This window comes from Marmota flaviventris, chromosome 8 (assembly GCF_047511675.1).
Source record: "Marmota flaviventris isolate mMarFla1 chromosome 8, mMarFla1.hap1, whole genome shotgun sequence".
Classification (NCBI taxonomy): Eukaryota; Metazoa; Chordata; class Mammalia; order Rodentia; family Sciuridae; genus Marmota; species Marmota flaviventris.
Genome location: NC_092505.1, coordinates 44,802,810 through 44,827,323, shown reverse-complemented (window position 1 = coordinate 44,827,323; position 24,514 = coordinate 44,802,810). Strand labels below are relative to the sequence as shown.

Genomic DNA, 24,514 nt, shown 5'->3' with positions numbered 1-24,514 from the left:
CCAAACACAGGCCTAAATTCAAGGTCCAATTGGGCTCATACAGTGTAGTCAAAAACAAGCCACTTATCTCTTGGGCCTTCATTTCCTCATACATGAAATAAGCAAACCATTTATATATCAGAGTTCTCTATATCTCAAGAGTTATCTATACCTCACACAAGTGAGAGTCTATGTGAAAGTGCTTCACAATCAGTCAACTGCTGTCCAAATAACAGTGATTCTGAGTTTGTGTGCACAGTAAGATTGCTCAAACAATAACATCACTGCTGAATAAACCCATTAAAATGTAATGGTTTATGGGAGGCATGTGTAGACATCACCTTAAAGAATGAAAGCTACACTAAGTGAAAACCTCAAGGTATAATCTTATCCATATATAACCCTCTAGGTTTTAAGACTTTGGAGCGAGAAGATGAAAGCAAAATCCCGCTAAAATAATAAGACAGGAATGCATAGAAGCATTTGGGCATTATGTGACTGAGATCAGTGGCAAAGACAGTCTTGCTGCCATAAGAAACTAGACTAAAGGTATTTCATCAGGTGGAAATGGAGAGTTGATGAATATCATCAAATCATAAAGCATGGGCCTACTGGAAAAAAATTTCTCAGACCTGGGTCCATCTTCCTGCAGAATTAGCCTTGTTTGTTATGTTCCTTTTGTGTCATTTAGTGAAATTGAGCTTTCGCCTAGTTGATCACCTTCAAGTATTCCCTATCACCTCCAAAAGAATCTGTCTTCCAAACTATCCTATAGTCTGCTGTAGGCAACCATCCAGCCCCCACAACACTTCAAGCCTCTAATGGTTTATTTCACAACTCCAAATGCTTGTCCTTATCTGAAGGCAGCCTTGGCCACCCCATCCTGGGTCAGTAAAAATCTATTTTCTAAGGTTCTTCTTCCTTCTTGTTTCAAAAACCAACGCCATTCATCCTTCCAGTAACATGGAAAGCTTCTGATGAGAATTTTCAGATTTTCCACATTTGAAAGCATAAATTACTCTCTTCCTTGTGCTTTAGAGTATGAACCATAGTTTACCTTACATAATAGTAGGGGCTACTGGAAGTTGACAACCGAGTCATATATGTCTCTTTCAATCATCAATTTTCCTGTTCCTGTGAGTTCCCGCAAAAGACCACAATGCCTGCTATATACCAACAGCTCAGTCTATGTTCGTAGAAATGAAGGACATTTTTACTACTAACAGGACTGGAAGAGCCACAAGCAAAGATAGATAAGGAATAGCTAATCTCCAGTATGTTTTGCCTTGTGCCCCCACATACCTGACAATTCCATTATATGTGTAGAAAAGGTAATGGGAATGTGTCTAAAGAGAACAGAACTGCAACCTTATGTGCAGTTAAGTGTTAGCATGACTGACAGCAGAGATGCAGGACTGCTTTTTAATTCATGAAAGGAATCATTGTTAATACAGCAGCTGCCGCTCAAGAATTGGAGTGGGACTCAGAGTGGTGTACACACTGTCACTTACTCAAGCACACCTCACAAAAGAGTCCAACAACACAGTGACAAAAATACTTGTCCAATCATATGCATCTAGAGTTTTGATGGCTGTCTTCTAAGGACTTAGAAGCCACAAAACAGATCTGTCATGACCCTCAGAAAAGAAGAGAATGATAACTAGGTTTGGAAGAGCAGCTTTCAAAATGCAAATAATAAACTAAGATGTTTATTTTAAATAACCCAATTCCAAAGAAAGCAAAAATAGCAAAGAAAAAAAAATATTAACAAGGCACCATTTGCACTTAAAAAAATAAACAGAATAATTACTATCACCTAATTCTGGTGAATTTGAGAAGAAAGTCATATATTCAAGTGGCTGGTGCCAGTATAAACTAGTCCCAACTTTCAGAAGGAAACTAAAGAATCTAGTCATTCTCCTCCATGTGGGAATCCCAGTGTTAGAACTCTGAGGCAGAGAAATAGCTCCAAACAAATTAAAAAAAAAATACACATGAACAAGTCCCTTGTAGCTTTGCTCATAACAAAAATGGAAACCACCTCAATGTCCCACACAAGGAATTCCTTATAAAAGAGCTCCTCATGATAAGTCAGATTTATAGAGACTGTATAACATATAATATCCATACTGAAAGCCAGAAAACAGAGCAATGGCATAAAAAGAGACTCACTTTTCAACAATATTTTTAAATAACATTATCGTGTTATTTTAAAGGAAATTACTAATAAAATCACCTTAAGAAGTTTCTGCCCGTTCATTAGCACATATTGGCATGAAGTAAAAACCCAGCTTAGACTATTGACTCTAAGAAGAACAAAGAAGAATGACAGAGCAGAAGGAAGTAGCTTGATCTATGAGAGGGAGAAGAATACCTGCAGGTAACCATGTGGAGTGACCACAAGGGCAGCACTCACCTGTGGAGGCCGGGGCTTATAAGGGGAACTGCACTCGAGGTCAGCGAGGATGCTGGTCAAAGAGTCTATCTCTGCATCCAAGCTGGAGCGCCTCTCCTCAAGGGTCTTGCCTCCAGGATTTCCCTGCTAGAAAAAACATGCACATTAAAATAAATAATTTTCCATGGATAGCCTTATGAGTTCAAATCAATCAAGCTTGCACTCTGTTTTTCCAAGTTTTTTTTTTTTTTTCTGACACCATCATGCATTTTTTTAATTCTTATTTTTAAAGATTCTCATTAAATCTCATTGAGCTAAGGTAGAATTATCCCTTTTGACAGAAAAGAAAAACTAAAAAAAAAAAAATGTTTTTTTTTTTTCCTAAGACCATATGATTATTTTAGACATAATATCATCCTTGCACCTAAGAGACAGACCAATTGAGGAGCTATCTCAGGCTCTCTGCACTCAGAAACTAGGGTGTAGAATGATATTTTATTGGAGTAGCAATGGGCAAGAAAGGGAGAATCACTGTCCAGAAGAAAAAAATCAGCACTTGAAGACATGAGGGCACGAAAGAGTTTGGGTATCTGGGGAGAGCAAGGCCCAGGAATGCACCTAAAACATAAACTAAAAGACACCATACAGGCTCTGGTGATGGGCTGCTGAGGAAGAAGTCACAGTGAGCACTAAGGACGGTTGGGGATCTCTTGATTTTATGCATCAGTACTCCCAGATAGCTGCACTCAGTATCAACAGGATGAGAGTTGGGGCAATAACACTGCCATAGGACATTGCCAAGAACTGTGATCTGGTTTGGGAAAAACAAGTAAAGAGTATGCCTAAACTTTAAGGCAAGGATATATGAAGTGAGGTGAACCCATGATTTGGAAGAGGACAAGATAAAAAAAAATCTTTTAAGTTGACAATGTAATAATGATCATCTATGCCTGATGCACATCTAATAGTCAGTCCATCACTCAAAGTGCATCTTTAGAATCCCAGGAGAAATAAAACAATAGGCAGTTATTATCATCTAATGAATCTAAAAGGACTTATTGAAGGACGACAAATGTTAGGATAGTGTTTAATGCCAGCAAGAGCCTAGAAAAGGCATTAGCCAAGTATATAGAATATCCTCAGTAACAACAACAAAAATCTGGTGCCCTGGCAAGCTACCATTAAACCTCACAATGCTTGAAGTAAATAGGTTGTTTGAGAGAATATGTGACATCAGGCATAATGCATAATAGCACTGCCTATTAAGAACACTAGTTCCTTTTTTTTACTAGTACACTGCTTACCAAGCCAGCTTCCCTGAGTCCTGGAATTTATTAATTTATTTGTCTGTGTAAAAGCAACTTAATGGGATCTGATGCATCTGTAAACCTGTTATGAATTCAGCCAGGAATGAATCCCTCCTGAACCTGATAATATCAGCTCTCTATGAAGTTGTAGCCGTGGAACAAGACCTGAATTGCCACTTGCCTCCTAAGGTAATTGGGTGTCTCTGTTTCTAAGACTTCTTGAAATATGAGTATCTCTTATCATATGGCCTAAGTAGCCATCTTGTGATTTTTCTAACTCTCTGTATATATCGTTACGAGCTGCTACATTCTTCTATCACCTCAATAATATGTGGTATCATCTAAGCGCTAAGCTTCTTGGGCACTTGTCTATTGATGATTAATTTCTCCCTAGGAGATAATGGAAGTTTCCTGAGGGCAAGGACTTTGTCTGGTTTGGTCCTCATTGCTTCCCCCAAATCTTGCTCAGGGACCTGACCCAAGTAAGTGTTCAATGAGTATTTGGGGGTCAATACTTTAACAAATAATGATTTTGCCATTGGTCCAGCCATAAACCTTTATCTTTTTTTTGAGGAGGGGGGGGGGGGAGAGAGAGAGAGAGAGAGAGAGAGAGAGAGAGAGAGAGAGAGAAAGAATTTTTTTTTTAATATTTATTTTTTAGTTTTTGGCAGACACAACATCTTTGTTTGTATGTGGTGCTGAGGATCAAACCTAGGCTGCACGCATGCCAGGCGAGCGTGCTACCCCTTGAGCCACATCCCCAGCCCAATAAACCTTTATCTTATCAACATCTTTGGATTAAATGCAGCTTGAGATATAATAAGAAGCAGTGAGGCTCGAGTGTCTTATATAAAAAGGGAGCCAAAAAGTCTCAGTGTGTATGCACACGTGTGTGTGTGCATGCCGATGTGTATGTGTATGTCAGCCTGGATAACAAAAAGTTCATGTTGGGCTTGTGAAATAAAAAGATTTTCCTCAGCACCCTTTCCTCAGCCAAAAATGTAAAAAATGTTTAAAAAAATGGCACTTTAATAGTATGGTTGTGTTTTTCTCAGAGTCTGAGTTTTCAGGCTAACTAAGTTTTAAGGCCAGTGGCTCTTTGTCCTAGATGTTTTCAAGGAGCTAATCCCTCTACTCAAGGTAATTCCATTTTTATCCCAAAGAGCATTAATAACTATGAAACACCATGGAATTATAAAAATAAAGCCCCTTTAACATTTAAAATGCAAGTAAACACACTGATCAATGGGTCCCAGAAAAGCAAGACACTGGGAAGACAATTTAGAAGCAGTTGAATTTGATTTTCTTGGTTGTGGACGTAAAATATTATCATAAATATGAATTCAAAAAATAAATTTCTGAGTACACACAGATAGCACACTATGTTGGCCAAGACAGTGGACTAGAGTCTGTTACGGTTTTCCCTGGACCACAGTTTCTTCATCTGCAAAATGAAGAGAACATTACCTGCCCTGCCCACACCAGAGGGATGTTACAAGATTCAGATAAGAAAATGGATGGGAAAATACTCTATAAATTGTAATGTGCCATAATTATGATGATTTTCATAAATGGCATTAATTGTAGCAACTAGTGACTATAAATTAATAGGAATAATATAGCTATTGTTAATTATTCTTCTTCTTAAGGGAAGCATCATCCATTAAGTGTTCCCTAGGGGTATCAGCAAAGAGACAGGATATAATCAGGACTTCAACATCTGTACTTGACTGTAGTAGCAAGTATATCAACTGCCCATGCTCTAAGTCTATGGGATATCTAACCACAGAGATTCAAACGTCACAGAATTACCCTGAGCTATACAATGAAACAAGTAATTATGGTATGCAACCAGTCCATGCTTGTAAGATTTCAACTGATTTCCAGCCTCCTTCTCCTCCTTTCCTTCTAAACTGGACTCGCTGCCCATTTTCAGTTTCTTATATTAGGTTGATGCAATTTATTAACAAGTTCCAGCCTAGTGCTCTGGAATTTTGAGCAACCCCCCCACCCCTGGCTGCTCCATCTGACTTTATAAAAATAGCTTTGCTTCTACATTTTAATCACCATTATGAATAAGAATAGGACTCTTTCTCACATTCAAGACTCTACTTCATGTCATAGTTCAAATAACTGAAGTCCTACCCAAGTTCCAGCCCCAACCCTTCTCTTCGTATTCTCATCTACTGTCTATGTACCTTTAGATTTATGGGCTGTCTTGCTGTTCTTAGCACTTTATACTTGTTCCCAGCAGCCATAGTCTTATAACCAACTACCAGAATTCTACAGATGTACCAACATCTTCCTCTTAACTCACTGTCTCTGCAGCTCTGCCAGTCACCTGATGGGTAAATTACCCGAAGGAGGTGAAGTAAGAACAAAGAATACTGCTACTGTCTACTCTTTCTTCTAGGTAATCACACAGACTCTAATAAGGTGGTCGACATAATCCTAACAAATCTCGTGCTCTTCAAACATAACTAGAAATAGCCCATTGTCTAAGTCGGGGTTCCATCAACAAACAAACAAAATGCCTGTATCAAAAGTTAGCATGTAGGACATGTATTTTGAAGATCAGTTCCAAGTAGTAGTAAGGGAATTCAGAATTAAACAGAGGAGGGAAAAAGACAACTGAAAGATGTGGCCATTCTGGTATACAATGGTATAATAAAGGTAATATATATTGATTACCAGTAATAAGGCATGAAAGAATATTTGTATTTATTATTCATTCTTCATATTCAAACATGTTAACAAAATAATCTCACAGAAAAGTTGAATGAGCAGGAAGTAAGTTTCACACACATACCCGTCACTCAGATTCACCAACAGCCAACAATACTTGCCATACTTTGCTATAGTTGCTATGTATCTACATAAATTCTATTTGTTGTTATAATTAAATCATTTGTAAAATGTTCTAGAAACCTCCCCTCTCTGCCTATGCACATCTTAGCTTAAAAATCCTAAAAATTCCTAATTTTTTCATTCCATTATTCCATCCAAGAAATTTAATGTAGGTACAGTAATATCTAATACGTATGCATTGTCAAATTTCACCAGTGGTCCTGGTAATCTTTTTCATCTATGAACATTAACTTCCATTCAAAATAGAACCAAAGATCACACACTGAAGTGACACATCTTTGTAGTCTAATTTAGCACAGTCTCTTAGCTTACCTTTGTTTTCCACAAAATAAGTATTGAATAAATGTTAACTACATAGTCATTACTTTGACCACAGTCTCAAAATTAATGCTTTGATTGATATCAATCGAGAATATAGTTTTATTATAACTCTTTTGGTCAAAAGTAAAAGTGATGAGGGGCTTCAGTAAACGGGGTTCCTATGCATCTTAACATGAACAGTGATGCCAGGAATCAACTTTGAATATCATTAAGCCTTGATGAGTGCTCTCAAGCAGTAGTGTATACTGAAGAATCTACAAGGCTTGATTTATCAGTCACTTTCTGATTCTGTGAGTCTGGGGTGAGGCCCCCAAACTTTCATTTCCATCAACTTCTCAGATGATACTGATGATGCTGGTCTGAGGACTATGCTTTGTGAACAACTGTTCTAAGTGGATTTCTAATAAAATGAACCTTTGAGAGAGAAAGAGGGCAGGGACAGAGAGGGAGAGAGGGAGGAAGGGAGGGAGAGAGGGAGAGAGGGGGAAAAGAGAATAAGTGAACATATAATTTTGTCTTAAAACCAATCGTGTTATGTCATATGATGTCATGAAAATACCAATAGATACATCCAAATAATGGGTAATCAAGATCTGAACAAAAATAATAATGGAGACAGTATGATTAGTATTTATAATAATTCCCATGATATATAATATGACCAGCCTTTTCACATTATTTCTGATATTGTTGAGACAGGTGGCATACATCAATGAGGATTATAGCAAATATGATCTACTTACCTAGTAGAAATGCCACTTTATTGAATGAGACTCAACATGTTGAAAATTGGGGACAAAATACCTTAATTCATGTTAAGATATGTATCCTTTCCCCACTTATTTAGTTGAAGTGCTCACCTTTCCAAAAACCTGCTTACTATATCTCATCAAATGTACCCTCTCTTTCAGGACATTACTGATAATCCTACTGATTTGATAACCTAACCCTTCCTTTTTTAAAAAAAATATGTTTTTTAGTTGTAGGTGGACAGAATACCTCGATTTTACTTCTATGTGGTGCTGAGGATCAAACCCAGTGCCTCACACATGCTAGGTGAGTGCTCCACCACTGATCCACAACCCCAGCACATAACCTAACCCTTCTTTGCCTATCCCTCTGCAATACCAGTGATCATAGCGTGACTCTCATCATTCATTTGTGTGAATGGCTTCTCTCTCACACTGTTTTTTTTGTCTAAGTAGTATGCAGTCTAAAGAATGCCTGCTCCCCAACTTCGTAGAATTAACAGAGTACTGGCTGACATTACTGGCCCTTTGTGACTAGTAATATTTAATATACTATATTCTTTGAGATTTGTTGTCATTACATGTTGAAGAGACAGAAATTTAAAAATAAAAATAATTCCCTTTCCTAAGAAGCTAACATCAATACAATTCAACATTTTTAATGTGCAAACAACATCAAACTCAAATCTCCTGATTGTCCAAGGTCATCAGCTGCACAAGTTAAGGGCAGTGGGAAAAGGTGCCTCAAAAAGCCAACTGTGGAGCAAACATGGTAGCATTCATAACAGAGGAAGCATCTTCAAGATTTGATGTGAAATCATAGTTTGACAACTGGGAATATAGCACTGAAATAAATAAATAAATATTTTTTATATAAATGAAGAAGGAAACATCAGAAGGTAGAATTGTTCATAGGTTTGGTATACTTACAGCAAAAATCATCAAGACAGAACCTGCACCCCAGGCTTGGGAAAGCTTCAATTCCTCTTTTTCCTTTATATTCCCTATCACCTTATCCTTCTCAGTCCTAACACTCATAAAATTGATAATATGTGGCCCACTCACATCTTCTTTAAAGGAAATAGCCTTATATCCTGCCCTTATTGCTCAAAGATCCATATTTTGGATCATGAGACTTCACTTCTGAACACTGAGGCTCACAGAACCAAGGCTGGGCACCTGAGCAAAGGTCCATAGACATGTTAGTAAACCTAACCTTTGGTCTGTGACAAGAAGATAAGATAGGCAAATAATCCTCCTCCTCTTATAAATCTGAAATGAGAAACACGTAACAAAACTGCCACAGGGATGCGCTATGGCCATGACCAACTGAACAGAGGATGTGCATGGCTAATTATTAACAATCAAAACATACAAGGAAATAGAGACCCTGTAATTAGAGAGTGGAGAATAGTGGATGTGCAAATAAATTTTTTTAAAGAATTGACAGTGAGAAGAGGATGAAGAGGAAGGGAGAGAGAAAAACTGAATGGAAGGAAAGAAAGATGACAAGCATTCAGTCACAGATGTGCCTCTGACCTTGATGCCAGATTTCAATCATAGGATCCTTAAGGTTCACTCCAATATTCAGAGATGCTCCAGGGGCTATTCTTTTACAAAATCAGCCTACTGGAGCCACCAGCACATGGCCACTCCTTCACAGGGAGGACAGGAGGAAGCCAGGTCTACCAATAAACTTTCTGTCACCTTCCCTTCGGGAAACTCAGCTGTTACCCCTGTAGAATGAGGGGTAGTAACCTTAAAGATCGTCTTTTATTTTTTAACCACCAATAATGCTCAAATCTATAATGACATTCCATAACTTGCCTGCCACTATCCTTGCCGCCCACCATCAATAGGACCAAACCCACCAGAGTGAGGTCAAGTCAGCATTTAAGCCAAATGGGTTAAAGTGGTTTACATTGAGTATGTGGACACAAGCAGTCTCATTGTTCACTGCTCTATTCAGAAAAGAAAGCAAAAACTAACCAACAGAGGTTAAAAACAAAACAACAACAACAAAAAAAAAACTTCACTTTTTCATTTTATTTACCTACTTATGAATTATTTCTAACAAATTGCACCTTTATAAAACAAATATTAAACTATATTCTTAAAGGCCTCTTGCAATTAAAACACAGGTCAAGTTGAATGAGAATAGCTATATAATAATACATACCAATACATATTTATCAATCTCTCCATCAATAAAATAAGAACCATAAACATAACCACCCCAGACATTATTTGACAGTAGGATATATAATTAGCACCCTCTTTTAAGCAGCAGAGACATCTGATATCCAGAACCTCATTACTTGAAATAGGTAAAAAGCTGCTTTGAGTCAAGTACCAGTAGAGGAAGCCTAGGCTTCTACCCACAGGGTCTTCCCTACCTTCCCCAGTAATGTACCTTGAAGCATGCCTGTAAAAGAGAGCTTGAGGACAACTGCTGTGAATGACCTACATCAAGTTTAGAGGATGAAATTGGTGTCTGAGAGCCACCTGGCCAATCAGTCCACACATAGGAAATATATATGTGTGTATGTACACACGCACACTATCTCTCTCTCTCTCTCTCTCTCTCTGTATATATATATATCTCTGTATATGTATATATATATATATATATATATATATATATATATATATCTGTATATGTATATATATATATATATATATCTGTATATGTGTATATATATATATATATATATATATATATATATATATACACACACACACAGAGAGAGAGAGAGACATCCCCATAAAATCATCAGGAGTTATCAGTGTTTCCCTAGGAATCCTTTATATAACGCAATTACCAAGAAAAAATACAATTAGTAGATATGAGTTTTAAAAGATAGAGAAAAGATACCTTGGTTTTTTCATTAAGGAAACTTTCATATCTGGGGGAGTCAAGAATATGCACAATAATTGAACATATAAATTAAACAGTTACTAAAATATTTTTCATCCTTACTGCACTGTGCAGTAGAAAATAAAACATGACAGGTAATTTTGCTATTGACTTTATTTTAAAACTTCAAGGAAGATAGTTTTCTTGTTTTGCATTTTGATAACACAGGTCTAATGAGTTGGAGTATGATACATTATTTTAAAAGCCACTTTACACATTTCCCAACATTTGGAATCTTAGTAGTTTGGCATTAACTTTATATATTAGCTTATCATTCTCAAAGCTTTTCTCCTTTGAACCCTTTCAATGACCCTTCAAAATGTTATTACCCAAGTAGTAAACCAAGAACAAGTGTTGAGTTCCTATACCAAGCATTCCATGTTGTATAGCCAGAGCTGTAACACTACGGAGATGCCATCCAAGTGGATGATGGGTGAGAAATGCCTGTAAACACCTTTGGCTCTGCTTCTATGTATCAAGCACCATTGATCAGTATGTGCAGATAAAGTATGCTGGGAAAGTGATTATAAATGATTAGCACAGAGAAAGGAAGTCAGGCCCATGAGGTAATAGAAGTAAAGACATGATTTACCTTGTCTGAGACAATAGTTCACTGAAGGTTCAGAAAGAGGAGTAAAACCTTGACACCTTATACTCTAAAACATCCTCTTCAAAGTAATATCTTGTAGACTACTTTAACTGGCTGCTTTAAGAACCCATGAAATAAAAAGTTACTCTCACTCCTTCTTCCAGATGACAAAACCTATGGAAGAGAGGAAACACGACACTGTCCACAGACTTCCAGTCTCACTGGTGAGACTAAACCAAAAAAACTGCAGAAGGAGAAGAGCCCATCTTAAAGCCTTTCCAGAATGCAATATAGATAAGTAGTACAGAAATTCCAGGAAGGGGGAAATCAGAATGCCTTAGATACAAAGACACTGGAGACAAGAAGGGCCTCTGCTCCCATCTGTGCCAAAAGGAAACAAAGGACCAGAAAGGTTAAGTGATTTACTAATGATTAAACAGCCAAGTGATGACCATGGGACACTGAGTTCTGTATCAATGCTTCCTAGCCCCAGTTCTCCTACTCAAAATGTGCTGTCAGTGTAAGAACATAGTGTAGTAATTTTCCTAAGAAACTTAAACATGGGTCAAAGTCAGAATATTTAGGAGTGCTGACCCAGAAATGTGATGCTTGTTACCTGCCAGTGTAATCCCAGAACCCTCTGTGGTAGACAGGGAGGAGGGTATGTAAGTAGAGGGAATAGACAAGCAGTCTCCTCAGTGTTTTGCCCCAGCTTTGCCATAGGTGACCAGGGTAACCCTGGGTACATCACTCTCCCTCTCTGAGCCTCTCAACAGCAAAATAAGAGGTTTGGACTTGGTCTCTTCATTTTCATCCCATATAAAAAGTACTATTATTCTAACACATTCACATAAATGCAACCTATCCGATATTAACAAAGAACTTGAAGTATTTATATTTTTGTTTTGGGGTTTTTCTTTTTCCTACTTCTAACCCCTTACTGGAACCAAATTATTCTATTTCTGTTTAGTTTAAACATTATTTTGATCATTGAAAAGACAGAACCCATACAACAGAAGCTAATAGGATAGAATCTGACATACTCATTTCAAAAATAGGGCTATTGGTAACAATTTTGTAGAGGAAACATATATTGTTTCGAAAGCCACTAGCTGGTTAGTGGAAATGGAAATAGAGGTGAGAGTGACAGCATTTGAGCAAGAAGTCAGGAGAGGAATCCTCAAAATGTAAGCTATGCCTTATCATGAAGGCTTAGAATGGGAAAGATATGGGAGGAATTATCTAAAACCCCAGTAATCATATTTTTTTGGTACGAAAAGATGCATCAGATCCATTATGATCATCCTCAATTTGAGCATCATTTTCTCTTGGCCAAATTTCCTGTTTCAAGGTAGTTCTGGTAAAGATCCTACAAGCCAGCAGCATTTCCAGCCAGCTAAACAGTCCACCACACTGGGCCTGGGACAGTCACCTTGGGGACCTGGGAGGGGCCCTTAGCTCCTTCTGCACTGCCACTGTTAGTAAAGGAATGCTTAACTTTAGGAAAGCACTTTCACAAGCACCTCACTGCATTTGCCCAGCATTCCTAGAGATTGGTAAGAGTTATTCTTCTTGTTTAACAAAAGAGGAAAACAAAGATCAGAAAGAAAGAGAGACCCTTCTAGGGTCACTCATGTAGGAAATAAAAAAATTACAATTTGGGACCCAAACATTGTGTTCCAAAGCTCTTGCACTTTGCTTGACATCCAGCTGAAAATGAAGAAGGGGAACAGTCCTGCCTGTAAGCTCAAACCGAGATTATAAGAGCGCATTAGGTTACCAAGAATTAGGTCATGGCTGTAACTATAATTAAAAAGGAAAGATCCAACATTTTCTTTTATCTTCTACTTTCCCATTTGGGATAGTTTTATTCACTTTTCCATAAATATTTATCAAATATTAAGAGTACAGGAACCAGAAGTTCAAGGAAGAAAGGAAGGAAGGGAGAAAGGGAGGAAGGAAGGGAGGGAGGGAGGAAAGAGAAGGGAAGGAAGGAGGGACTGAGAGAAAGGAAAATCAGTAATTCTCTGCCCCACAAGTGAATACAGCTGCATTAGAGGCACTAGTTTATCCACAAATGGCCACATTAAAAGACAGGATACCTGTGGGTAAATATATGAAGCACATGATGTTAGAGAAAAAAGAGAGGAAGAAGAAAGAGCAGCTAAATAGAGAAATTGGAGAGAGTGAGCTGCATGGGTGCAGTGACAGTTGAGAAGACCTTGGATGGAGAAAAAAAATATTTAAGAAATTTACTATATGAGCATGAAGACATGAGAGGATTTCCACACCGCCTGAGAGCACTTGGCAAACACAAGTGTTCTCTGAGGTACAAATAAGAGTAAGCGCAGACTCAGATGGTCAGCTATGATCGGACCATTCAGGTGTGCAGACCCTAGGCATAGAAGGAGGTTGGCTCTGGTCCAAGGTACAGATCTCTAAAGGATAAACACAGTCACCGTGACGAAGGAGAGAGTGGGCAGGGGTAATTGTATCTTGGGACTTAGTGTTGATGTGGGAACAAACACAGGGTATGAATCACATATATTTTAAGCAGTGCACAGACAATTTACATTAACACTCTCAGCAGGAATTCCTATTTTTATGACAAAGGTTGCCATTGATAAAAAGTGAGTATAGAAACATATCGGGAAACTATTGATCTCACCATGATCAGGAATACGTGTGATTTCCACAACATGAGGAACAAGCATGGCTAGAGCACACAAACATCTCTACCTTTGAACACAAAATTACAGATTAACAGACTGCAGTGACTAGTCTGTCACTTCACTAGATGGAGGCTGAAAAAAGTCTAAAGAGTGCAAGGAATGATGTTGTCTCAACCTCACTGTTTTTGTCCCAACTTAAAAATCCTCTCTCTCCTCCAAAATGCTGCTCATGCCCAATTGCAATCTTTCCTGACAAATATTTCCTTTTGCACTGGCTGTGGAGAGTCAAGTGACAATCAAAGGTCTGCTATTCACCTAGGGTCAGTTCAGTCCCCAGTCTATATAAAAGAAGCAAGATGCACAATAAAGGAATAACAAAATGCTTAATTGTCCCTTCCACCTTTCCTTCCCCACCTCTCCACCATTTTTACATGAATGCTTTATTTAAAATGTGTCATACTTAAACCAGGTCTGGAGGCTCTACAGCCATATTCAAATGTTTTCAGTCCTGCAAAGCTTTCCACCTGTGTTTCAAACTCAAAAGTGAAATGTAGGCCCTACTAGATTTAAACAGAAAGGATTTAAACAAGCATGAGGTTTGACCAAATCATATAATGTTACTTTCAGATTCTGCTTATGAAACAGGGGAATGTAAAACCAGTTCCAAAGCGGCATCTTTAAGACCAGGTGAAATCAAGAACTGGTATTTAAAAGTCCATTAGAATGCTAAGCAGGCAGCAGCCCTTCTGTAAATGTTCACTGGTGGTATGTTCCCTAAAATAGAGGATTATAAGATCATACCAGGTGATTTTGAGGAGACCCTAATAATATGAAATGCAAAGTTTGTCTCAGGGTTGCTCTAGATTTCAGTAGCCAAAGGAAGTTCTTATAATAAGGCAAAGCTGGGGTAGCAAAGGGAAGCTGAGCATCCTCTGGAGATAGAAGCATCTCAGATGCCCATTAAAGGGGGACAGTTTTAGCTATTACCCTCTTGATTTAACAGTTTAAACACATGAAGGCAGGGTCTAGTCATCTGCATTTAATAAACCTTCTGTGCCTTCCTCAATTCTTTTCCATAATAAATTTAAAATCTGCTGGCCTAAAATTTGGCTGCCTGTTGTTAATTCAAGTGCTAACAACAACTGGAACAATTTAATTAAAATCCCACAACTCTGAACACATTTAAGAATTCTTTAGTAATGTGTTCTAACCCAGTTCCCAGGGACAGGGAGAATACTTCTCTCTCATTCGACAGTTCTGTGTTCTCACCCACAGTGCCAGAAAAGCAAACACAATCTACTTCACTTCTCCTCATTTGTAGAAATGGCAAAGATGTTTACCACCTCCAAGGGGTGCTGTGAGTTTCCATTTATTGGTGTTTATAAGTCTACTGAGTGTTCTAATAAATCAACTATAAGTTGGTATTATTCATAGCACCCTGTTGGAGCTTAATACATATTCAATTAAAAAACAATGACAACAATACAGCAGTATCCACAAATTAGCATTAATTATACCAATGAATTATTCTCACCCTACTCCCACAATTTTATCAAAGAAGAGATGCTTATGTATGTGACTGTATGTATACCCTCTCTCCTTAAAGAGGAACAATATTGCTGTTATCAACATTTCCTCTAGTAATGTTCACATCATGCTTGCCTCAGAGTTTCTGATTTTTTGGAGGATTTTCCTGTTTGATAAACACTAAGTCAAGAAGCAAACTCATCTCCCCTGAAGAAAGTCAGAATCCTGCAAAGCATCCTGAACTCTTCCCTTTTCTAGGACAGTTCCTTTCCAAATAGCCCTTCCCCACATTCATGGGAAGAACTTCAGTTCAGGCTTTGTCTGCCCCCATGGACTCTGGAGGTTGACCCCAATCCCTGCTACCACTGCCTCTTTTGTTTGGTCATGTCCCACTCTAGTAAAACAATCCTAAATGCAGATCACATCATGTTCACCAGGATAAGTCCCTCTGTTGTTTGCTGATGATAACTAATACATCTCTGGACTGGGAAAATCCCCCCAAAAGTCATCATAAGTCCAGAAGAGAATTCATTCATTGATTGGAATTGATGGAATGGATGTTAGGAAGAATTTTGCCAAGGAGAGACAGTCAGGCAGAAGGAACAGCTAAAGGAAAGGGTTCCAGTGCTACAAGTCTGTCTACCTAACTCTGGCTTCAGTTTCTCCATAGGGCATCAGTCTGGTGCTGGTCAAAGCCACATCACCACTCCCACCCCTGCCTTCCCCACCCACTGTCTCGCTGAAGCACCAGAACATATCTTGCTAAACTACATTTTGCTGACTCCAGTCTCCTGTTCTACATGAGGCCGTGACATGCATAGCTGAGGTTGAGGAATCTGTGCTTAGTTGGTTTGAGGTTTCATCAAGAGAAAAAGGGGAAACTTATGTGATTTCACTGAGTAACTATTTTCACTACAAAAAAAAATTCCCATATTTATTTTTCCTCTTTTCTGAAATGGCACTAAGGAAACACATGCCAGACTGCCACGAACAGGGACTGTACTTTCCAAACAGTAGCAAGGACTAAAAATAGAAAAGCCTGATTTGCTCAAGATGTATATAACTTCCTCTCCCATTTCCTTCCCAACACCCTGACACAGAGAACAGAAGTGGTACATGTTGAACCCTTTGCATGCTTACAGCAACCTCAAAAGCATCCAAAAAGGTGATACATATGGTACACTTAGCATGATCTACTCCCAGAGAATTCCTATAGCAGAGACAAAGAATGATTCAATCAATCAATCAATGCACAAATATCAACCAAATAGCTACTCTACTTTCTTACAATGGAATAAGGACTATGGGTGACACAGGAATATTGAGTAGTGATCCAAACTTTAGGCAATGGCTAAAAGGGAATCTAACAAGAAGATAATGGAAAGAGTACAGGTTAAGAAATCCAGAAACCTCTAATTGTGGTTGGGGTACAGCTCTCCTAGTAACTATGTCACCCTGAATTGTTTACTCAAGAAATTTGGGCTCCAGTTTCTTAACCACAAGAATGATTGCCTGGATAAGGAGTACTCAAATCTAAGCCTCTATGATTAGTGAAATTAAATGATTTTTCAGAGGTCTCCAACATGCTATTTTGTGATTCTTATTTTATGAAAATCAGTCTGGTGACAAGACTGATGTACATGAAATAATTTCATCATTCCACATAGAGGCATATATTAAGTGGCAGGAAAAATCAAAGAGCATTAAGTGATTTATCTATCCACGTGATTCATAGTAGACTTCACTATGAACTAGATATTGCTGGATATACTATATTCATTATCTTAATTAATTCTCAAAATAAATTTCTATGAAACTGCTATTAATATTCTCATTTAGAATGCAGAGTTAGGAACTGCATTGGTAAGGAACAGAACAGGACTTCTTAGAACTAAACCTTGGTCTCACGTTGCTGTACCACATGACTCAGTCAAAAGAGTAAGGATGCAGACAAGGACAAGGAAGAGCCAGTGGAAGGCTGGCTCACATGAGGAAGAACGTGGCAACTGACTTAGGGCTGTTTAAAAATGAATGAGTACTTATCAGTTAAGAGATGAGGATGCTTCAGACAGCAAGGAAGAAACAGGAAAATTAACTCTACATATAGAACTGACAAGGAGACATCTTCAAAAGAGCAAAAAGATTATATAGGGGACAGACTGGGAGATAAGTTATGTTGTGCAGGGTGAGATAGGTCATGGAGGTCTGAAAACTCAACCAAGAGAAGAAATTTAATGTGGTAGGTAATAAACATCCATAAGGAAAAAATAACAATTTTGAATTATTAATTGGTTAGGGATATGCAGCTGGAAAGTTAAAAAAAAAAAGATAGAATTAAGGCCATGAGTCATCTGTGATCTGGAGAATGAAGGAGCTAAGATGATGAGCAAGAAAACAGACGGGAGCAAACCTGAGAGGGATTTTCAAGCCAAAAAGTCCTTTTGGTGAATATACTCAAAAAGAAAGTCATATCAACACTGAGCACAGAATTTACACTTTGTGACACCAGAAAATATGCTGGTATTTCTAAATGAAGAAGAGGATGAGTAGCATTTGGGACACACTGAACTGGCTTTCCCTGTAGAACTAGCTTATGCATAGGGGTTACGGTTCCTATCAAAGAACAAAACCGTGCCAAGAGTCATAGCTAATTCCAGTTATCAGATCAACAAAGGTTAGAATTCTGAATTCTCCCGAGAGAAGCCAGAAGGGCACAGGGAGAACTAAAGTGGATACCTATATGTAGGGACAGGAAGAATAAAAAAGGAGATCTGGTTAAAGGGGGGGGGGGGAGGGAAGACATAATCAGATGCAGGAGAGGAATCCAGGAAGCTCAGTACAGTGAATATCAAAAGAGGAAGAAGAGATTCTGAGAATATGGCGGCACAGGATGGAACAGAAGTCTGTCTCCCCACCCAGACAGACCACTGCATTCCATTGCACTGCCACAGCCTCTGTGATGTGACTATTTTGGAACGCTGGAGTTAATTGAAAGCTTCCACCTTCCAAGGGAAAGTCTTAGATGGTAAACTGGTTCATTTAGGTCAATTTCAGCTCTTGGAACTGTAGCAGCTATCCATCCCCCATCCCTCAGTCCCTTGGCAGGCAACTGTTCCTGTGTTCCTGGAGCAGCCTGCATATATCCCACAGGAGTCAGGGTGGGCAAAAAAGAACCTTGTTTTCCAAATATCAGGGATCTATGCTCTGATCATTGGCCATTGCTTCTCATCAAAGATGTGAAGAAAAAGAAGCAGTTGTCAATATTTTGCCCATCTCACTCTAACTGACATGATTTCCAGGGGACTTAAGCAGTCACCCCCTTTCTTTTTTCCCGGCATCTTTCACTTTTTCCTGTTTGGGAACCAAACACTGATGAGTAAGTAATTCAAAATGAATTGCATATATGGAAGAAATGACAGTTACCACACATATCTAGGGAAAGGCAGAGACTCAAAAAATACCTAAAACATTAAATTTCCACCTAGGGTTGATTCTTGGCATGGGGGTGGGGGGATAGGGGTGGGATCGAGAAAAACAAAAAGCAGCAAAACCTACAAAAAGGGAAAAATCTGATTTCCATATTTACCTCCTGATTAGTTATAAATGTACTTTTTTTTCAATGACAACAACAATAATCACTAAACATACAAAAAATAAAAGAGTATGGCCAATTCAGAGCAAAAAAATTAAATAAATGGACAGAACCTGTCCCCACAAAAAGACTTGATGGTAGTCTACTTGATAAAGACTTTAAAACTACTATCCTAAAGATGCTAAAAAAAAAAAAAAAAAAAAAAACCTAAAGAAAGGGACTTTTTAAAGTATTAATAAAAGGAAAATATTAACAAAGAGAAAGAAAACTTAAAAAGAAATCCCCAAAATTCTGGGAGTGAACAGTACAGTTAATGATAAACAATTTCACTAGAGGAATTCAAAATAGGTTTGAGCACATAGAAGAAAGAGTCAGGGTACTTGAAAATAAGTCAATGCAAAATATCAAGTCTCAGAAATATAAAGAAAAGGGATGAGAAGGTAGCTCAGTTGGCAGAGCACTGGCCTTGCATACAAAAAATTCTGGGTTCAATCCACAGCACCACATATAATAATTAAATAAATGTTTAAAACGATAAAAAAAGCAAAAACAAAAAAGAAAAATAATTCCCCCAAAACACAAAAGGCTCCCCCCCCCAAATAAAATAAAGAAATAGGAAGAAAAGACTGAGGACAACCAAATGGTACCAAAGGTACCTATGGGACAGTGGAAGTACATGAAGCAGACCAACATATGTACTGTGGGATTTCAGAAAGATGAGAAAAAGAAAAGATGAGTAGAAAGAATATTTGGGGGATAAATGGACAAAGCCATCCCAAGAAGCTTGAAGTTGAGATAATAAGAGACAAATACTGAGATACCTCACAAGCTGTTGAAAGAATGACAAAGGCAAAGAATATTTTTTGTATTTTTTTGTTTATTCTAATTAGTTATACATGATAGCAGAATGCATTTCGATTCATTGTAAACAAATGGAGCACAACTTTTCATTTCTCTGGTTGTACACACTGTAAAGTGGCACCACACGTGCAGTCATACATGTACGTAGGGTAATGATGTTCATCTCATTCCACCATCATTCCTGCCCCCATGAAGGCAAAGAAATTTGAAAGCAGTGAGAGAGTATACTTACTCATCACATATAGGGGAGCTTCAATCAGATTATCTTCAGATTTCTCATCAGAAATTTAAGAGGTTAGAAGAAAGTGGGATGATATATTCAATGTGAAAAAGAAAAAGAAAAGCCTGTCATTGGGAGCTGTGGTGCACACCTGTAACTCCAGCAACTCAGGAGGCTGAGACAGGAGGATCTTGAGTTCAAAGCCAGCCTTAGCAAAAGTGAGATACTAAGCAACTCAGTGAGACCCTGTCTCTAAATAAAATAAAAATAGGGCTGGGGATTTGGCTCAGTGGTCAAGTACTTCTGAGTTCAATCCCTGGTACACCCTCCCCCAAAAAACTGTCAACAAAGATTCCTATACCAGATTTTTTAAAAAATGTCCTTCAGCTGGTTGCAGAGGAACACCTGTAAACCCAGGGACTCAGGAGGCTGAGGATGGATGGCAAATTCAAGGCTAGCCTTATCAACTTAGAAAGACCCTGAGCAACATGGCGAAACCCTATCTCAAAAAAATAAAAATAAAAAGGGAGGCTAGGGATGTTTCTCAGTGGTTAAGGACCCCTGGTTTTAATCCCTGGGACCAAATAACAAATAAAAAGTCCTTTAAATGTCAGGAAGAAATTATGACATTCCACCCAAAACATAAGAAAGATCAGAGAGATTGTTCCAACTAGACCTTTCCTGTAAGAAATGCTAATAAGATCTCTGAAAGATGAAATGAAAGGTCACCAGACAGTAACTGAAAGACTTACAAAGAAATAAACTTGTCAGACTTCTTGTGGTGGTGCACACCTATCCCAGGTACTCAAAAGGCCAAGGCAGGACGATGGCAAGTTCAAGGCCAGCCTGGGCAACTAGCAAGACCCTCTCTCTAAAGAAAACTTTAAAAAGGAATATAGCTCAGGAGTAGAGTGCTTGTCTAGCATGTGTGAAACCCTCAATCCTAATACTGCAAAGCAAGAAAAAAAAAAGGAAGGAAGGAAGGAAGGAAGAGAGGGAGAGAGGGAGGTAGGGAAGGAAGGAAGGAAGGAGGGAGGGAGGGAGGGAGAGAAAGCAAGCAAGCTGGAGGAAAAGGTATATCTCACTAAGGGTACATATGTGGACATTATAAAAGTATTACCATAACAATCATGTATAGTTTTTTGTTTGTTTTCTATACCACTTAACAGATTAAAATATTTTTAAAATTAATATTGTGTGCTTGTACAAATATGTAATAAATTCCATCGTTATGTACAACTATAATTCACCAATAAAAAATACGAAAAGAGAAAATAAATAAGTAGTCTGAAAGCTAATTACTGTGGCAAATGAAGGAATTTCTTTCCCCAAACAACACAAGAACGTCCTCCTTTAGCTAAATATAGTTGATCCTGACTCTCAGATGAACCAGTCACTGAATGTTGAGAGGAATAGTGGGGGTAGACACAGTATAGAACTGCGGACTCCTATAAATACAGCTTAAAAACCCAAAGGAAAAGATTACTAAGTGCAAAAAATATGAGAATGGAATCAGATTTCTCACCTCCAAGTACTTACCGGTAAATTATAATAAAAGACAGTTCAAAATCATTGTAGAATATTAAGGCAAGTGAAATTTGGTTCTACAATTCTACTTGTAGCCAAACTTAATATATAAGAAAAAATGAACATAAAAGGAAAAAAATCTGGATGATAATACCAGAAAAAGAAAACAAAAAAATATAATGAAGTAAAAGCTATGACTGAACTATTACTAATGTGGTTGTACAATTTAGCATGAGAACTTTCTTAAAAGAAAGGTGTTCAAGGTAGACATGATGGCACACAACTGTAATCCCAGCTACTCAGGAGGCGGACACAGAAGGATCATACATTTGAGGCAAGCCTCTGCAACTTAGTGAGATCCTATCTCAGAATTTAAAAAAAAAAAAAAAAAATAACAAGTGCTCAAGGGAAAAGTGCCCTAGGTTCAATCTCCAACCCTATACCCCCCCAAAAAAAGTTACTACAAAGTTGAAAATATTATAACATACTCAACATATATTTTTTATTGGAGCTTTATCTTTTACCATAGCAGTTGAGTTCATCCCAACAAACTCATACATGCATGGAAATGGATTTTAGTTCATGATTCCCTCTTTTTCCTCCCTTCTCTCATTCTACTCTATTGTTTTAATAATATTTGAGGTGAGGAAGGGAGAACACCACCACTCAGTGTCAACTGTTGGGTATTGAGAATGGGAGTATATATGCAGATCATCACCTTTCCTTGATAAAGTAACATGTAAAAACATTTATTTATTTATTTATCTTGCATTACTTTTTATAAGTTAAAAACATGCATTACTTTTTCATAAGTAAAAAAAAAATAAAATAAATATATTTCAATCTTGATGTAACCACTAAAAACTTCCAAGGATTCAGAGTCATCTGCAGTTTCACTTTAGTTGGGCAAAGGAAAGTTTCTGTAATACACAAGTGCAGAAAATTACTTCCTACCCAGAAACTGAGAAGCTAAAGCAGAGCTAACCTCACTGTTATCCCAGTGTACAACAGGATTTCCCCATGAGACATTCTTTGTATAATGATTAATCTTTCACCACAGAAAGCAAGAATGTGTCCTAGATTACTTTAAGGAAATTGGGTTGATAAAGTTGGGCATGTATGTATACACATAATCCACTATCAATCACAGAATGCTTTACCATGTTCAATAAATCATTTTTGAAAAATAAGGAAAAGGGACTAGGGGCATAGCTCAGTGGTAGAGGGCTTGCCTAGCATACCTAAGGCCCTGGGTTCAATCCCCAACACTGCAAAAGAAGGAAAGAGGAGGAAGAAGAGTGGAGGAAACAGTGGGGCAATGGGAAGATGAAAGAGAAGGAAGAGAAGAAGAAGAAAAAAGTTTAAAATTCTAAATGAAACACTGGAACACCCCCTGATTGACTCTAGACCTACTATTGTCAGAGAGAAAGACATTTTGACAAGTACAGACACCAAAATTTCCCTCTTCTCATCTGAATACCCAGAGGATGATTCAGAGTAAAAACCAAACAGGAAAACTTTGACATTCACTTATAGGAAGTCACACTGGGCACAGCCAGGAGCATACCAGCAAACCCGTCAGGCCTTGCTAAACACACGCTGACCTACATACACGAACCATAAAAGTAGAAGATCATCACAAATGCAAGCTGTTGCTATCGCTGCTGTTGCTGCTACTGTTGCTACCAGGACCACAAACTACAAATCAATTAGTGCTTGCTCATCCACAAGGAACCAGGTGAAGGGCCATGGAGAAATAAGCGACTTAATCATTCTTTTGGTATGTTCTTGTGGGTCAAGATATCCTTGCATTCTCAATGCAAGAAAGAAGCAGCACCTCAGAGAGCATTCAATCTTTTGTTGACCACTTTTTGTTCTTGCTCGGGCAACAGGTCTCTGCCTTGAATTCTAGCTGCAGTCACCTGGATCTCCTTTTATACCCAGCCTTGTCCTTCCTCACCACATTGCCAGCCAGTAGAAGAAATGCTATGAAAAGATTTGTCAAATCATACAAAGCCAATCCAGCTTGCCTCTTTCTGTGCATTTCTGATTAAAAGTGGCCATGGCTGTGCACTTGAGTTCTTAATTGTTCAGAAATGTGTAAAATAGGTAAGTAGAAATGTATTCTGAAATTGATTGAAATATATTAGAAATGATTATAAGCCACCATTCACCATGCACATACATGAACTTCAAATTGGTTCCACAAGAAAAGGACTGAATTGGCTTTAAAACTTTGGGAGGCTGCTTTTAAAATAAATTATGTCACAGGATTCTCTTCCTTTTTCTTTCTTTTCTTTTTTCCACTAATTCTGGTCATAGCTTATGTTACTCTGTTCCCACCTTGTTCTTTCTGAACCTTTATTGATCAATTCCTTGAGGTACATAGTACCCATCTCTCTCCCTCCTGGTTGGACCTTTCCTTTGACTGTGCATCATTATTCAGGAAGATGGGAAGAAGATCAGTATAAGGAAATCTTAAAAGGACAAATTTCAGTCTCATAAGAAGAGAACTTAATATTTTGAATAACCACTGAGGGACAAAAATATCCGGTTTTCTGAGGTAGACAGACGGAAGCAACCATCCTGCCTCAAATGCTGGACGAGGAGAAATGAAAACAAAAATTATATAACAGTGGAGAGCAGATGATTGAAGCAAGCTTCAGGGCAGGTCAAAACAAGAGAGGAAGAGTTGTGAGTCATTAACTGGACACCATGGAGAAAGCGCAGCAAAACCGTCACCTGAAAGTGAAGCCATCCTGTGTCCCCAAGGATCTCAGGTAAGTCCCCAAGGATCTCAGGAAGTCAATCAGGCAACTCAGAATTCTTTGCATGGGGCTTCCTGCCAGTATGATACATTTGTTTTATGGTATGTTAATAGCATCACTTGGCACCTAACAACAGACTGGAGATGTCACCCTTATATTTAAAATAATAACAAACACCTGGATTAAATTGTAAGCACTTTCAGAACAAAAGTAAATTTCACA

At 38.1% G+C, this 24,514-nt stretch overlaps 1 protein-coding gene across 9 annotated transcripts in view; it reads right to left on the bottom strand.

The window, feature by feature from the left end:
* The window catches only part of Lpp (LIM domain containing preferred translocation partner in lipoma), a 655,361-nt gene that overhangs the window by 338,069 nt on the left and 292,778 nt on the right, over nt 1-24,514 (bottom strand). For 8 of the 9 annotated variants that reach the window (XM_071615170.1, XM_071615175.1, XM_071615173.1 and 5 more), the window contains one exon: nt 2,396-2,521. In XM_071615170.1, coding sequence (XP_071471271.1) covers nt 2,396-2,521 — 126 coding nt within the window. The remainder of the gene's footprint in view (nt 1-2,395; nt 2,522-24,514) is intronic. The other variant, XM_071615174.1, reaches the window with a different exon arrangement.